Below are 16,612 nucleotides of genomic sequence, written 5' to 3' on the forward strand. Positions count from 1 at the left end.
ATTTTAACACCATCTCACATTTATTGTTTTACTATGTGACAAGCATTGTTTCAAGATCTTTACATGCATTAATTCATTTGATCCTCATGAAAATTCTGAGGTATTATAAATCCCTGTTTTATAAGCTGAGGCATAAAACGATTAAGTGACTTGTCTGAGATCCTATAGCAAATAATTGTCAGAGCTAGGATCCAGAATCTGCACTCTTAATCATTATGGTATGTTGCTGGTGAGGATTTGGATTCTCAAAAATTTTTAATTATTTTAGTAGGCAGAAGACACAGTGATGGAAAAAAATATTAAAATTAATTTTCTTTCTGGTATCCCTTGTCCTGGGAATGGTTTGTGTTTGTTTGTTGTTTTGAAATGATATTTGTTTAACACCAATAATCATGGAGCACTTCTTATAATCCCTAGGAGACATCCTGCTCTATTGTTATATGTAGATGACAATAAAAGTTAAATTAGGGAAAGAATCAAATAGGAATGGAGAATGAAGCATGGTAACTAGCTCTACTCTTGTGGTAAGACTTATAAAAATGATTTTCATCCAACATAATTAAGATACAAAAAACATGCTACATATGTAAATAAAACTTTTAGGACAGCATTTGAATTCATAAATATAAGCAAACAGAAGACAGTCGCTGTTTTGAAAAGATTCAAGTGTTCAACATTAACTGGAGTGGAAGCCTGAGGAGTGTTGGTGAAGGAGGGCCTAACGTTTCCTCTCACAATGACTGGTCTTGCTTGAGCCCAGCTTAGATGTGGCCTGGAATGGTTTTACGTCAGGGTCAGGGCAACTCAGCAGAGACCTGCTTTGCCCTGATGTACTTTGGGCACACAGCAGATGTTATTGAAGGATTTTTAGGGAAGGCAATGTTGCAACAGGTTTTGGAAAGCAAGATGGCCTTCGATGACTGACCATCCCAAGAATCAAAGTATGCCAGAGCTGGTCAGATCCCAGGTCTCACATCCTGGAGAACAGGGGGAGGGGTACCTACAACCTCACCATTCATACTATACGACCCCCACTTATGCAGAGAAAGCATCATAGTCCAGGTTCCTGCTTCAAGGATATTTATTCAAGATGACTAAACCTTTCAGGGTGGTCTTGAATGAGACCTGCAATCCTGAAGAAATAGGCAAAATGAACCTCAAAACCACATTTAAAAACTAGTACATTATGCTATATTGCTGGTGAGGATTTGGATTCTCAAAAAGCTTTAATTATTTTAATAGGCAGAAGACACAATGATGGAAAAAAGAATATTAAAATTAATTTTCCTACATGAGCTGTTAGGTGCATTTGAGGCAATCACCAGTCTTTTATAAGCCATCTCTAGACACAGCACTTAGCACAGCACTGATACAACTAGCTAGGTAACCAGCCCTTACTGTAGGTGACAGGAAAAGGAAGGAGAATGGTACATTAGGCTAAAGTGGTGGTTTGGGGGAGACTTGACCTACCTAGTCCACTAGAGTAATGCTAGGTCTTTGGTCCAAAAACAGTTAATTCTTTAGCAATTCTTGCAGCCTTGCATTTTGCAATACACAGCTGTCATTCTATAAAGTCAACCCAAGTATGAATGAACACAATGGGAATCACAGGCGTTGTTTACACCCCCCCAAACGAAACAAAAGAAGAAGTCTTACAAACAGTGATAGTAAGACAGCCAGAACAACCTACAGAGAAAGGATACAAGCTTGAATTTACATTTTGAAACATACTTGTTGGAAAAGGGTACTTCCCTTATTTTCCTTTTCGTGAGATGATTTTAAAAGTTACGGAGATGTGCAAGACACAAAAATACAACACAGTAACAATGAGAGAAACACATACTGTACCTTTACTTCAGCAAATCATGTGCCATCTGATAATTCCAGGATCATTCTCTTTTCTCAATACAAAGAGCTGATTTTGCACGTGGCTTTGCAGCAGATTTAACTTTTAATGAGCCAGTTCTTGCTATGTTTTTCTTAGCACATTTACTCGATTCCATGCTTGAGGTCCACAATTCATTTGCTAACTAGAATATATAGGATTTTATTCTAATATCAAACTCAAAGAAAAGAACTGAGTCTGTCTCATGGGTATACTGCTGCAGTCAAATGTGATTCATAAAGGCACTGACATTCTGGAAGTGGTTTCAAATCTCAGTATGGACAAGGCTAATTGAACATGATGTGGTCAGTCAAAAAGAGGCTGAACCCATTCCTGATTTTATATCAATGCCAATAAAATTAGCAATCATACAACAAAATCATGTAGACAGAAAAGAGTATGCTCTACTCTATTTTACATAAAATTTAAGTGATATTCAAGAAATAAAATGTAATATAGTACCTATGAATGATCAATGGCAGAGCTTTGAGAAAAACATCCCAGGTTTGGAGTCTTTATGGGCCAGAAATTCTGCTCATAATCCTAAATGTAACCAACTGAGAGAAGTGTGGGTCACTGTTCTCAAGAGGAAGATAAGATGAGTGAGACTAACTACATTCCCAGGCCTAGAGGTCAGAGTGAGGCAAGAGAGTAAGAAGCTAGGAAAATCCTTTGGCAAGTGGCATGAGGAAACCGAGACAGACAGCTAAACAGATGGCTGAGCAATTTACAGCGAGCTAATAAATCCTAAGATCTCATCTTTCCTAACCTAGGACACTTAGGATCAAATAATTTACACATTCAAGACCAAGCTGGGACAGACTGGCCTCAGTCCCAGTCCCTTCCCAGTGACATTCTTTCAAGGTGAAACTGACCAGAGAATGACCCTGGTCCCTCTATATGCTTATTTTGATGCATCGACATATCAAAGAACACACCTGGAAAGCTGATGAATATTCTATTGAGATCTCCCCTAAAATTCCCATCTTTAGAAAACAGATAAAAACCCTTAAGGCAAAGGACCCAGTGTGTGCTTTCCCTTGGGCATGCCCATGCCTTCCCCCGCTTCTTTCCTCAGGTGTGTATCTTTGCTTTATTTCTAAGCTCTAAAAGTTCTCAGGATACTAACAACCAGGGGAGCAGCAGGCAGCGGCAGCTCATCCTGAGCAACCCCCGGGACCTGTCTGCAAGGGCCCTCCTTTTTCCTCTATAACTTGTTTCCTGAGTCCACACCGCCCAGCTGACTCACTGCTGACCCAGCTGACCGCCCAGCTGACTCACTGCTACCTCTTTCTAAAGGATCAATGCAGCTCCACCTAGGCTCACTCCTGTTGCTATGACCTTGCCTCTTCTATCTTAAGCCTTTCCTTTGTTTCACTGTCCCCAGCTTTAATAAACATACCTCAAAATCACTGGACTAATATCGTGAAATATTTCCTGCATGAAGTCATGAACCCACACATTCCAGACTGTGCCAGGGCAGACCTGCCTCAGTCCTGGTCCGTTTTCTCAGTGACTCGTTATTGGGAGCATCTTCACATATGACAAATTTTTGTGTCCTTACCTTTAATTTCCTGTAGTATCCGTTTTCATCTCTGAAAGAAAGGCTATTTTAACAGCAATTGCAACCTCAGACTCTTTTACCCCTATTAAGAAAAGTGTATGATATTGCAAGGATGAAATTATGATGTATATTTTATTTTGAAATGCAGATGTTTCCTTTTTCTTGGGAGGGTGTCAAGTTGTGAGATTCTGGAGGCATCTAATTTATATTCATAGCTTCATTTGAGTAACATTTAAGGTCAGAGTACAGTGAGATAGCAAAAAATAATAATAATAATAAAATACCCCAGAACTTTAAAAACCTCTAATAATACACAAAATATATAACCCACACAGTGACAACTTAAGTTGGCTTTCTTAAAATATGGCTTCTGACTAACCTAATCTATATATATAAAAACCCAGTGACCGGAACGGCGGAACGACCAGAACAACCGGTGGCTATGACGCGCACTAAGGCAGCCAACCAGCCTGATCCAGGCCCTGATCGGCCCCCAACACCCCAATTTGAGGTGGGACCAGCTGCCAACCGTCCGCGGCTCCCCATCCCAGCTGGCCCTGCCCCCAATTGGCCCCCAACACCCCAATCAGGGGTGAGGCCAGCCAGCCAACTGCCCATGGCCCCTCCCCCTCACTGGCCTGGCCCAATGGGCCCTCATCGGGGCGGGCCGGCTGGACCCCACTTGTGCACGAATTCATGCACCAGGCCTCTAGAAGATAATAACAAATACAAAGAATCCTTCAGCAATAAGAAAGTCTTTTTTGATAACCCAGGCAGAGTTTTCCAGTCAATGGCCTATTTCCCCATCCCTTCAAATTCTAAGTTGACTAATACTACACCCAAGTCTCACCTGGGACCTCAGGAGAGAATCTTGCAGAGTGTCGAGATACAAAAAGTTTCAGTTCCTGGTCTAAGTTGCATTCAATCAGGTTTGTGTCCCATGATCGGATTCCTAAGGAGAAAAAGGAAGACAGTTGACAGACTTCCAGTTAGTCATTTCAGAATGGTTAGGAAAGCATCACTGTGACAAGTCTCAGGCTTTCAGGGAGGATGTGGAAACTCCTTTTCTGAAGAGCTTGGTGATGGGATGCCCACAAAATGGGAGGGCCGGGCCGCAAAGGAGGAATAACTAGCAATGTGGACTGAACTTCTGTCCCTCATAAAGCGTAAATGCAGCTTTTCTGCAAGAGTAAAAGAAAACAGTTATTAGGAAAATGACAGGCTTTCCTCCAGTGAGGGAATATAAAGGACAGAAAGATGGTGAGTTCTGAAGCAATTAAGAGGCCACCAGACAATCTGGCTTCCCCATGGTCTACTTGTAAGTGGCAAGAAAATGTAGGATGAGGGTGGGAAAGTCAGCAGCAAAGGGGCTGGCATTCGAGTCCAGGCCTTTGCTTTTTAAATGTTCCTGCAGTGTGCCCATGCATTTTGTGTGCATGTACAGTGTCTTTCTTTATCCATCCCACTGTTGACCTTAGTTTGTTAACCCGTGGATATCAATCCGAAGTTTGTGTGATCTTTGGTAAAAAGGCTAGATCTCAATCTTCAAGACTTGGCCTGTCTGTCCTCCCAGGCATTTATTTTACCTGATCAGCTTGGCAAGTAGCTCTTTCATTCACAATTGTTAGTTGTGTTGAATTTTCTTATCCAGAGGCAAAGAAATGTGGCCACTTTTTATATTTCATAAACTTTCTACAGAGTTGGGGGCCATGCACTGTCTATTCCCACAGAAGCTCAGGCTTCCATTCACTAGGCTGGAAGCTGGGGTGAGAGGACACCCGGGCAAGGACTGCTGTTGCCCTTCCTACCTAGCCTCCTCCTTCCTGCCCCTCTGCCCTCCTCTCTCCTGCCCTCCCAAAGGAGATGCAGAGAGGAGCCCAGAGGACATCAGAGAAGGGAAATCTGAGGAGCAAGCCAGGGGCAAGTGAGGAACCACAAAACTCTGGAGTGGGTATGTGTTTTATATATCCTTATATTTCCCCAAATAACTAGATGGCTCACGGTAGAGCCAGGATATAGTATCCATAATTGTACCTTTGCTCGGGCATACTTAACTGCCAGGAACAAATCTCTGGAACAACAATCATTTACTACATACCTACTAAGGGCAGGGCTTGAAAGTAGGTATAACACAGCTAGTGAATTATCATTTTTGCTGGTCATTAGTCAGGTGCACAGACTTGGAAGTACATAGAGGAGTGTGTTATTTAAGTACACCTCTAAATCCTAAATGCATATCTGCATTTATTCCCATTTATCTCATGTTCATTCTTCCTATCTTGCAAAGAATCAAGGTAGATTAGATTAGATTAGATAGGTGGGAATGCAGGCAGACAGGAAGGAAGGAAGGGAGGGAGAGAGGAAGGGAGGGAGGGAGGAAGGAAGGACACACGGGCAAAAGGTACAATTATGGATACTATATACTAGCTCTACCATGAGCCATCTAGTTATTTGGGGAAATATAAAAATATATAAAAGTATAAGAAAGAATACACACACATTACAAAATATTCTGGAAACCCAGTTGACTATACATCAAAAATATCTTCAGCCCTAGCCAGTGTTGCTAAGTGGTTAGAACATCGGCCTGCACACCAAAGGATCTTGGGTTCGATTCCCAGTCAAGGGCGCCCAAAATAACATGTATATGTATTCAGATTATACACCAAACACTTTTTCAACTATGAAGAATATTTTCCAATAAATGTATGTCCACTATAGGAAGGTAGATATTTCTCCACAGTAATCTGCGGGAATAATTCAGATGTGGAAGAGTTAACGTTTGTAAAGAGAGGCTAAGTTATAAGGAAGAATTTTATGAGTCTCCCTGGAAACATTATCAGTCTCAGTTTGCATTTGTGCTAATGGAGTATTTAAATTTTAACAAGAAAAGCATGTTGAGATATCATGGATCTTTTTAGTGCAGAAATGATAAATGGGTTCTTTTTGTTTCACAGAAAGCTTGACAGGTTGAGGGGTCTGAATTCATTAGAATATTTTACTTCAATCTAAACATATACTATTTACTCATCTAGTGTGAAAAATTGAGGCATCCTGTCTGAGCTGCTTAATTAGTAATTGTTGATTGGATCCTCTGTGCTCAGGTCGGAGCTCTACTTTGTCTTCTGGCTTGTCAAGTTGGGTCAATAAGTTAATAATGAGGCATATGTAATGAAATTAAATTCATACAATTTTTCTGCCTTTGTTCTGAGTAATGTCCAAAGTAATACACCATTTGAATGACTTCATCTGGGTTAGACGTAGACTTGCTCTTACATTGTTGTTTGCCATTTTTCCGTTGGCCTCAATTAACTTGTCATGACACACACAATGAAATCTTTGTGTTGTATTTCATAAAGTTCCTGGTTATATGATCTATAATTTAGCAATGGAAAAAGTATGAAATAATAGAAAAACCATTTAACTATTTTTAAATTACACTAGTAAACAGCGGCTAAAAAATATTTCCCATTTTAATGCACCAAATGAAACTAAAAAATTAAGGTTCTCTTTTCAAGGGAGCAATTTCTAGCCAAATTATTTCTTAGCAATGCATAATCACTACTACCTCTTATAAAATAAATGTTATAATGGATTTATTGGCTATTTTAGTTAGGAAATTTTTGGAGTTATAACACTTTCTATACCAATTTTAGAAATAAAATACTTTGTAATTATTTTGTACCTTTTAATAGATAATGTCAATAAAGAGAAATAGTATTTCTCAATGAAGGTTCATGCTGCATTTAGTAGATTATATATCTCCCCTTTGTGTAAGAGGAAGCCACTAGTGGGCCCTCTAAAGCTTATAGGACAAAAAAATATGTATCTTCTTTGGCCCTTCCCACATTCTCCCCTGAATTCAGAGGGAATAGTAGAGTGCTGGCTTTCAAAAGCAGGTCATCCTGGTCTCTGATGGGTTGTAGAGAAGCCAGGATAAATTCCTGGCCCTTTTCTGATGACCCCCTTCCTCTCCCCGCCGCCCCCAAAGTAAACAACAGGTCAAGCTCTTCCCTGAGGCTTTGCTTTCTCCAAAACAACAACCCCACCCCTTGGAGGAGACAAACCTCCACTTTTTAAACTATGGCCAGGCATCCTGAGAACTCTCCCACCTAATCTGGAAGGAGTGCCATCACTCTGTCACCAGGTCTCCAGCCACAGAGATCAGGGGGTAACAAAGGATCTTTCCTTCTCACCTCTCTGACCTCAGGTGGTAGTAGTGCATAAAGGGCAGGCGAGAGTGCACATGAAGTTTTAGGTGGAAAAAGAAGAAAAGGCTGTACGTATGTGTATGTATACGTGTGTACGGGCGGTGGGGGGAGGAGGGGTCACTGTCATCATAGAAGTCAAAAGTGAACAACGAGGAGCCAGGTTCCCTAACCTTATACTGGTTAGATCTGGCCAAGTTTATCAGTCATGCAAGCATTCTGCAGGATTCTTTCATGAAACCAGCAATTTTTTAAAAACACCTTCCATTTAAAGGCTAAAGCTATATTCCTAAAAGAGGCAGTAGACTGAAGAAAGCAGAAGCTCATGACCATGCATTCCATGTTGAAATGGTTCGTGCGTTCTGACAGTTATTTGGGCCTTTAACAAGTTGATTTTCCTCCAAGAGCTTTAGTTACTCCCTCTGAGAAACTGGCTTTTCAATATTTTCTACAAGTATCTAAGTGATTAACCTATACCCCTAAGATTCTGTTTGTAAAACTATGCTAAAAAGTGATCGAGTCAGGTTGGTATCATAAACTAAAGAAACAAAATTAAAACAAAGGAAATACTAAATTCAAGGTTTTATTTCTCAGAGAAAAGTTGTCCTATTTTTTTCCTTGACCTAACCTTTGATTTACTTTCTTCCTTTTTTTTAAGCCAACAACGTGACGTTCATAATATATATTTTATGTATTATGCTAACAATATCTTACATACAGAGCTCATCATTTCAAAATATTGATGATAAATAGTATCAGTAAATATCACAAACAAAAGAAGTGATTTATAATAATTTATTTTATTGGCCTAAAAGTTGTAACTTATTTAAAAAGTAAGCTTTCGGAGAAGAATAACAATGAATCATCAATTTAATGACCTTAAATTTGGGAAATGGCTTACATTTCAGCATGGATCATAGAACCCTTAGATAATACCAACTAAGCAGTGCAAGCAGAAATCCATCTGCCTTCTGACTCTGAAAAGTATAAAGACGAATATAATAAATTTAACACTAACATTTCTTTTAATTCCCACCATGTGCTGATTTTTTTTCCTGATGAAATAAAATGAAAACGAAACCCAAATTTTCCTGGGTTCTTAATTCTATTAGCCATCTTAGACTGAAAATATTCAATAAGGTTAACATCAGAAAGTTCCAATGAATTCAGCTAAAGTTACATCTAAAAATTCAGGGCTGCCCTGCCGGTTTGGCTCAGTGGATAGAGTGTTGAAGAGTCCTGGGTTCGATTCCGGTCGAGGGCATGTACCTTTGGTTGTAGGCTTGATCCCTGGCCCTGGTCGGGCCCACATGGGAGGCAACCGATTGATGTGTCTCTCTCACATGTATGTTTTTTCTCTCTCTCTGTCTCTCCCACTCCCTTCCACTCTCTCTCTACAAAAATCAATGGAAAAATATCCTGTGGTGAGGATTAACAAAAGAAAATTTAAAAAATTAATAAATAAAAATCCAGGGCAGCAGATGTTACACAGTAGATGTATCTTTTTATGAACAAATCTTGCTGATTCCCAGTGCTACCCAGAGGAAGGTTACCCTCTTTAATAGTAATCGAAAGCATTAAACTGACAGTATTCCTTCGAAACAATAAAAATGAAGCAGTGGCAACTCCTTTCACAAGGCTTCAGTTTGCACGGCAGGGATGCAGGTAGGCCATGTCCTACAATAAACGGGAGGAGTGGGGGCCCTGCTGAAAATGGGATGGCTGTTAAGTTCATGTTGGGGACCAATTAGAGAGGGGGCAAAAAAGGTTCCAAGAAGCTGTAGGTGGTGGTAACGACAATGGTTGGGCATAAAGTCCCGCATGGCAAATGAAATAAATCTAGACCAGTCTGAGGAAAGACTATTGTTTCAAACTTGAGAAGAAATGACCAAACCTTACATTTTCCTTCTTGAATACAGTTGAGTGACCATCTCTTTTCCTTGGTTTCAAGAAGCATTTACTAAGCATCCACACTGGGATGTTTCAGGCCTGTTGATTTACTGCATTACCACCATCTCCCTACAGATTGATTTTCTAGGCTTCCTCAATAATCGAATGGCAAAAAAATAATTAATTAATTAGTTAATTAATTAAAATAAATAAATAATTGGATGTCAAAAATCCAAGTCACTAGGGTCTCCAAACCCACAGAGCACCAGTTAAGGTGGGAGGGCAAACAGGAAGCAAGAGTGACAGATGCTGAACTGCTTTCCCAGCCTGCAGCACACAATCAGAGCTGCAGCCCCTGGAGCATCTCCATCTTGCTTCACACGGCGTGGCACCAGCAGCCACAGCAGTGGTTTCAGAGTGACCTCTGGAGGAGGCCCAGCTGGAACCCGAAGGCCGAGGCAGCAGCATGTCAGGCCCGGGGAAACAGAGCTGGCCTGCCCTGCTGCTAAGTCATCTCACACTGCCTGAAAAGCTATGGGACCACTTAGCACTGGAAGGCTCTGAAGCTTGAGCTGCATCCTAGACCCCAGGGCTCAAGAGAGCAATCTCCAGAGGAAAGCAGCATCTGTTACTGTGTGTAAGGAAATGGCTCTGCTACTCACTTGGTTGATTCTTAATGGGATCAATACAGCCATTTCGGAGTTTCATGCAAAGCCTGACCAAATTAGGGAATGAAAACTCAGGAAGGCATGGTGATTGGAAAGGCAACATGAGGGGTCTTCTGGGATTCCAGTAATGTCAGGTTCTCGATCTGGGAAACACAGGTGTTTCCTGTGAAATTTTTGTGAAAATTCACTGAGTTCTTCATCTATGATACTTGCCTTTTCCTCTCTATATACCACTTCATTAAAAATGTTTAAAAATTAAAAGAAAATGTCAGGAAGACAAATCTGAACTAAATGCTAGTAGTGTAAAAAAGAGGACATGTGTCCTTAAATGTGTCTATTTTATCCTCAAACGGAAGCAGCTTGAATGAACCCGCAGAGGAATGAGATACTGAAAGGATGATCAGCGGAGTAACAAAGCAGGGAGATAATTATGGTGGGAAGATGATTTCTGAACCACCTCCCTGCATGGGCACAGCCCACAAGTGGATGGCTATACAAAGGCAAGCTCTGAAAACTGCTGTTTGATCTCCCTCTGAGATTAGCCTGCCCTGCACTAACATAATGACAAGGCCAGAAAACCAGTGCTGCTGCAGGGGTAGCACTTCTGTCACCAGTAGTGTGACCTTGAGCCGGTCCACTCATCCTTCCTGCCTTTCTGGGCCCTCGTCTCTAAAATGGGGCTGATGACCCCTCTCCTGGCACCACATCGGATGGTTATGAAAATTTTATAGATAGAAAATCACCTCTTAATGTATTATTATCCCCTGGCAATGGTGCTGACACATACACACACAAAACAAAACATTTTTTTAAAAGCCAAAGTCATTGATTCATAGAGCCACACCCAAAGTCAGTACCTGTGAAATTTTCTAAGGAGATAATGTGCAAATACACTAAATTAGAACAGATCAGATTAAAAGCTTATAGTTTGAAAATAAGGGTTATTGAGATGTTCTAATAAGGCATATCACTATTGAAATCTTTTATTCTTGATTTTTCCCCCGAATAAAATAGTCTTAATTCTGCTCACTTTTCTTTTTCTTTTTCTTTTTTTTTCCTTTTTAGCTGAAAGGGAAAATCTGTGCCTTCAAGTTAAACAAAAGAACCAGGTCTACAACTCCAGTCCCCACCCTGCAGCCTTTTGTTCTGGGGACAGCTAAATGCAGAAGCAAATGACTGACAGACGTTTATTTTCTCATCTAAAATAAGGTTTTTCTTTCGGCTTTTGGGGAGGGGGGCTGGCGGGGAACTGGGGCTGCGAGAACGCCCTTTGTCCGCCTCGGGCTGCCGTAGAGACCGCACTGCGGACTGCACCACGCCCACCCGCCGGTGTCTCCTGGCAGAAAAGCTCCAGCAGAACCCCAAGAGAAAAGAGCGCGGGCTGAGGCTGCGGGGGAGACGGGGGGAGACCAGGCGACCTCAGTCAGGGGCGAGGGGAAGTGTGGGACGCCGGGGCTGAAGGGAAAGGCAGAGACCAGGGCTACCAACCGGGAACTTGGAGCACAACAAAGCTGGGCTCAGCGAGAGGTGGGGGCACGCAGCACCCCCGAGCCCGAGGCCCAGGCGGGCTGAGCCCGAAGGGGGCGCCGCAGTGCGGAGGCAGGTGGAAGCACTGCGGCAGCCCTGGTGGGGTTGAGGGGTGGATTGGTCCGCGTGCGCGAGGCTACGCCCGTGGGACCCTCACGGCCCCGCCTGGGGGCCCTGGCGAACCGCTATTCGGTCTCTGCAGAGCGCGCTCCCAGTGCGCGCACCGGGAGAGGCGCTGGCCCTGCCCGCCAAACCCCCCTTACCCCCCAAGCCATCACTCTGGAGGTTGAGACTTTTAAAATAAGAAGCCCCACCCCACAACTTGGGGTCCCATTGTCCTTTCTCAAAGCTGTAACCAAGGTCCCAGGGGCGGTAACTAGGCGGGCGCCGTCAGGGAATGAAGTGCAAGCAGCTCTCCATCTGCGTCCCGGGGGAGGCGGGGGCGGGAGGGGGGGTACGGGCGTGGCTATAGGACTAGCCTAGTCATTCCAAGGAAAGAAAAGATCGGAAGGTTGTAAGCCAGAAAAAGGCGTTTCTCAGGGGTCGAGGTAGCTGTGCTGAGGAGGATTCCCACGCGGGCCCTGGCACATGGTGCTTCAACCTCGGGTCTGGCGGGGATGGGGTGTCCATTATTTTGTGGGGTGAGAGAGGGGTTGAAAGGAGTGGCTGCATAAGTCCCCCTCCCCGCCGCCCACCCACCCCTTGCTTCCTGCGACAGCGACAGGATTGTGGCCTCTGCTCCTCTGACACCTGCATTTCATTTAGCGGGAGAGGCGGTGGCTAGCTCGGATCTGCAGACCCAGCCTGGTGAAGGATCCCTCAAGGTTAGGAGACTCCCACTGGGTCTCAAATCAAATTCGCATTATTCTCTGAAATTAGCTCACAAAACAGTCCGGACCGTGTGCGGGAAGTGGCGGGGATAGGTGGGTGCGGGGCGTGCCTGAAGAAGAGGGTGGCCGCTGCGCCCTGGGTGGGGTCGCGTCTGTGCGTCTCCCCGAGCTCATCCCGTGGGGGCGCGGGGCCTCTTACCGAGCTCAATGTTGCCTATGGCGCGTCGCAGGTGTTCCTCGGTCACTATCTCGCCGACAACCACCAGCAGGTAGAACTTGCTGTCGAGGAAGCGATGCGACAGGCTGGGCGAAGTGGACGCCGCCGGGTTGGCGATGCTGCCGGACAGCTCAGGCTCCGCGGCTTCCACCACCACGGTCGCCATCCTGCCGGCCCGCTAAGCCTCGGCGAGGTGCCCCGCTCCGGCTGCTCCTCTCCTCTGCCGCAGGAGAAAGGATTATCTCGGAAGGTGCTGTCTCCGCTCCGCCCCCTGCGTCCTCCCTCCTCCTGGCACTTTGCACCGCCTCCCCCTCCGCCCTCTCCTAGAGCGGGAGGCGGAGAGGAGTTGGGAGTGAGAGCGGGAGGGGCGGCGCCGCTTTTATATGGAGACTAGGCTAGGAGCGGAGGAGGAAGAGGAGGAGGAAAGGACCACCCGGCACATCCTCAAGCGGTGGCTGCCTCCCCTCTAGCAGCCGTTGGCCCCGGGGCTGATGTCATCCGCAGCAAATCATCTCACTCGCGGCCCGGAAGCTGGAGGGACGAGGTGTGCGGACAATGGTCAGGGCCGGGCCGACAGTCAAAGGGTTGGGGAAACCTAAGGGCCCTGGTTGCAGTTGTGAAAACGCTCCAACCTGCATTCCCCAAACTGCCCCCCACCACACCCCGTTGGTGCTGGAGAACGGGATGGTTTTCCACATGCAGAAGGGGGATATTTATCTTGTCCAAGCTGCACAAGTCAGGCCTCTGCCTTGTGTCCTGTGATGAAGCCAGGTCCTCAGGAGCTATGATACCATAGCGGGCATGGTGTTTAGGTTACCCCGCCCAGCAAGACAGAACCTATCTTTTCTTTGGCCTTGTGGAATTTGGAGGACATACAGTACTTACCAGTATTAAAGAAGACATCCAAAAAATGCAAAAACTAAACCTATTGTTCAGGGTTTGGACCTTACTCTGAAAGGCCCAGTGATGAAAATATCCTGGCTTTGTGGTATTCATAGGAAATGAGAGGAATACAGATGCATTAGCCTACATACAGATTTCTTTTCTTAAAAATGTGCTGAACAGATAGTATCAGGCATAACAAAGAATAAAGAGAAGATACTGTCTCTATCCAGAAGGATTACAGTAACTATAATGTACTTTTCAGTTCCTTGGGGAACACACAAGCAACATTATTTCCTGTGACAATTATGTCTTTTAAAATATATGAAGCACTGGGAATTTTGATTGCCTTTGTCTATGTTTAGAACTCATAAAAATGTTTTTTTTATAAAAATGGTTTTTAAAGGCAGCCCATCTACAGCCATTTCTCACAAACATATTGAATTAGCCTCTGTCCCAGGAAAGGGGTGGTGGTAGTAAGGAAGGAACATGATGTCAAACATGGTACCATCATAAAAGGCTGAGGGATTAGAGGCTTAAGAAAGAGGAGTGGGCCGAAACCGGTTTGGCTCAGTGGATAGAGCGTCGGCCTGCGGACTGAAGGGTCCCGGGTTCCGTTCCGGTCAAGGGCATGTACCTTGGTTGCGGGCACATCCCCAGTGGGAGGTGTGCAGGAGGCAGCTGATCGATGTTTCTCTCTCATCAATGTTTCTAGCTCTCTATCCCTCTCCCTTCCTCTCTGTAAAAATATCAATAAAATATATTTAAAAAAAAAAAAAAAAAAAAGAAAGAGGAGTGGGTGGAAATTAGAGCAGTCAATACAGATTTAATACTAGAATGCATGTTAGTTTAAAAAAATCAACTAGCTATGCTAAGATTTCCAAAATAGTTTGTTGCCTTAGCTATTAGCAACCGTGACTTATTGGTGATAAACTTTTTGCTCTGAGCTCTTTGCTGAAACCCTGGCATAGGAGACATGTGGACAGCCAAAGGCTATGGCCCCATCCTGCATACAGGCCAGCCTGTCAGTGGGGAATAAAGGTAACTGTGTGGCCCACAGCACTTGGGACCTATGACAGGCTTGCTGGTGAGGTGCATTCACCAGTGAACAGTGACAAAGAGTTTCCAAGTTAAATGGTAACAGATTCTGTCTTGGTCAAGGGAAGGCTGTTAGAGAAGTGAAGCCAGCACCGGAGACCATAATGGGGAGGAGTTATGGTGAGGATCACTGTTTTCCAAGTCGGCCATTGGAGGTCAATGTCATCTAGTGATTATGTTCCATTTCTCTAAACTACTATCACTTTTATTTATGTAACTAGAGTCCCGGTGCATGAAATTCCCTCAGCCCAGCCTGCACCCTTTCCAATCTAGGATCCCTCTCACAATCCAGGACTGCTGGCTCCCAACTGCTCGCCTGCCTGCCTTCCTGATTGCCCCTAACCGCTTCTGCCTGCCAGCCTGATCACCCCCTAACCACTCCCCTGCCAGCCTGATTGATGCCTAACTGCTCCCCTGCCAGCCTGGTCACCCCTAACTGCCCTCCCCTGCAGGCCTGGTCCCCCGCAACTGCTCTTCCCTGCAGGCCTGGGTCCCCTCCAGCTGCCCTTCCCTGCAGGCCTGGTCACTCCCAACTTCCCTCCTCTGCCAGCCTGGTCCCCCCAACTGCTCTCCCCCGCAGGCCTGGTCCCTCCCAACTGCCCTCCCTTGCAGGCCTGGTCCCTCCCAACTGCCCTCCCCTGCTGGTCTGATCACCCACAACTGCCCTCCCTTGCAGGCCTGGTCCCTCCCAACTGCCCTCCCCTGCTGGCCATCTTGTGGCGGCCATCTTGTGTCCGCATGGAGGCAGCCATCTTTGGCCACATGGGGGCAGCCATCTTGTGTGTTGGAGTGATGGTCAATTTGCATATTACTCTTTTATTAGATAGGATGGTTTTCTTTAGCTCTATTTCTTTTATTTATTTTTATTGTTTTTAATATGTTTTTATTGATTTCAGAGCGGAAGGGAGAGGGAAAGAGAGATAGAAACATCAGTGATGAGAGAGAATCATTGATGGGCTGCCTCCTGCACACCCCGCACTAGGGATCGAGCCTGAAACGTGGGCATGTGCCCTGACTGGAATCGAACCGTGACCTTCTGGTTCATAGGTTGAAACTCAACCACAGAGTTATACCTGCCTGGCAGGGGAATGCAGTTTTATTTTTTATTTTTTATTTTTTAATATATTTTTTTATTGATATTTCACAGAGAGGAAGGGAGAGGGATAGAGAGCTAGAAACATCGATGAGAGAGAAACATCGATCAGCTGCCTCCTGCACACCTCCCACTGGGGATGTGCCCGCAACCAAGGTACATGCCCTTGACTGGAATCGAACCCGGGACCCTTCAGTCCGCAGGCCGACGCTCTTTCCACTGAGCCAAACCGGTTTCGGCAGGGGGAATGCAGTTTTAAAGTCACTTGAATTAAATCTTTTTTACTGATTATGCCACTAATTTAATAAATAATTAGGTTTATTTGTTTTGTTTCATTTTCAGTTTTTATGAATTGGTTTTTTATACTTAATTTTGCTTAAGTACACTATGTAAAATATGTTTTCAAGGTCAAATCTACAAAATAATTGTATTCAGAGAACTTCAGTCTCTATCCCTTTTTCTTCCACCCTGTTCCCTGACTGTTCCTATAAATAACTCTTTTTCCTTGGCTTACTTAACCTTCATTTTTAAAATGTTTATTTTTTAGGTAAACAGCAGCACATATACACAATGTTTCCACTTTGCTTTTTTGATTTAACAAATATCCTGGAAATAACTTCTTAATTACATGAAGTTAATATTAATATTTCCCATTCCTTTTTATAGCTGCATATTAACCCATTGTCTTTATTTACTATAATTTACTTAATCGCTCTATTATTGATTGGCATTATTGAGTTATATCCAGTT

The 16,612-nt window shown here is 44.1% G+C and overlaps 1 protein-coding gene across 1 annotated transcript in view; it reads right to left on the bottom strand.

Moving 5' to 3' along the window:
* The window catches only part of MAP1B (microtubule associated protein 1B), a 91,562-nt gene extending 78,258 nt beyond the window's left edge, over nucleotides 1-13,304 (bottom strand). Inside the window, exons 1-2 of the mRNA XM_080682037.1 lie at nucleotides 12,772-13,304; nucleotides 4,300-4,401 (exon numbers count right to left, since the gene is read on the bottom strand). Coding sequence (XP_080538163.1) covers nucleotides 4,300-4,401; nucleotides 12,772-12,955 — 286 coding nt within the window. The 5' untranslated portion in view covers nucleotides 12,956-13,304. The remainder of the gene's footprint in view (nucleotides 1-4,299; nucleotides 4,402-12,771) is intronic.
* Nucleotides 13,305-16,612: the final 3,308 nt, after the last annotated feature.

This window comes from Plecotus auritus (assembly GCF_963455305.1).
Source record: "Plecotus auritus genome assembly, chromosome: 7".
NCBI classification, from domain to species: Eukaryota; Metazoa; Chordata; class Mammalia; order Chiroptera; family Vespertilionidae; genus Plecotus; species Plecotus auritus.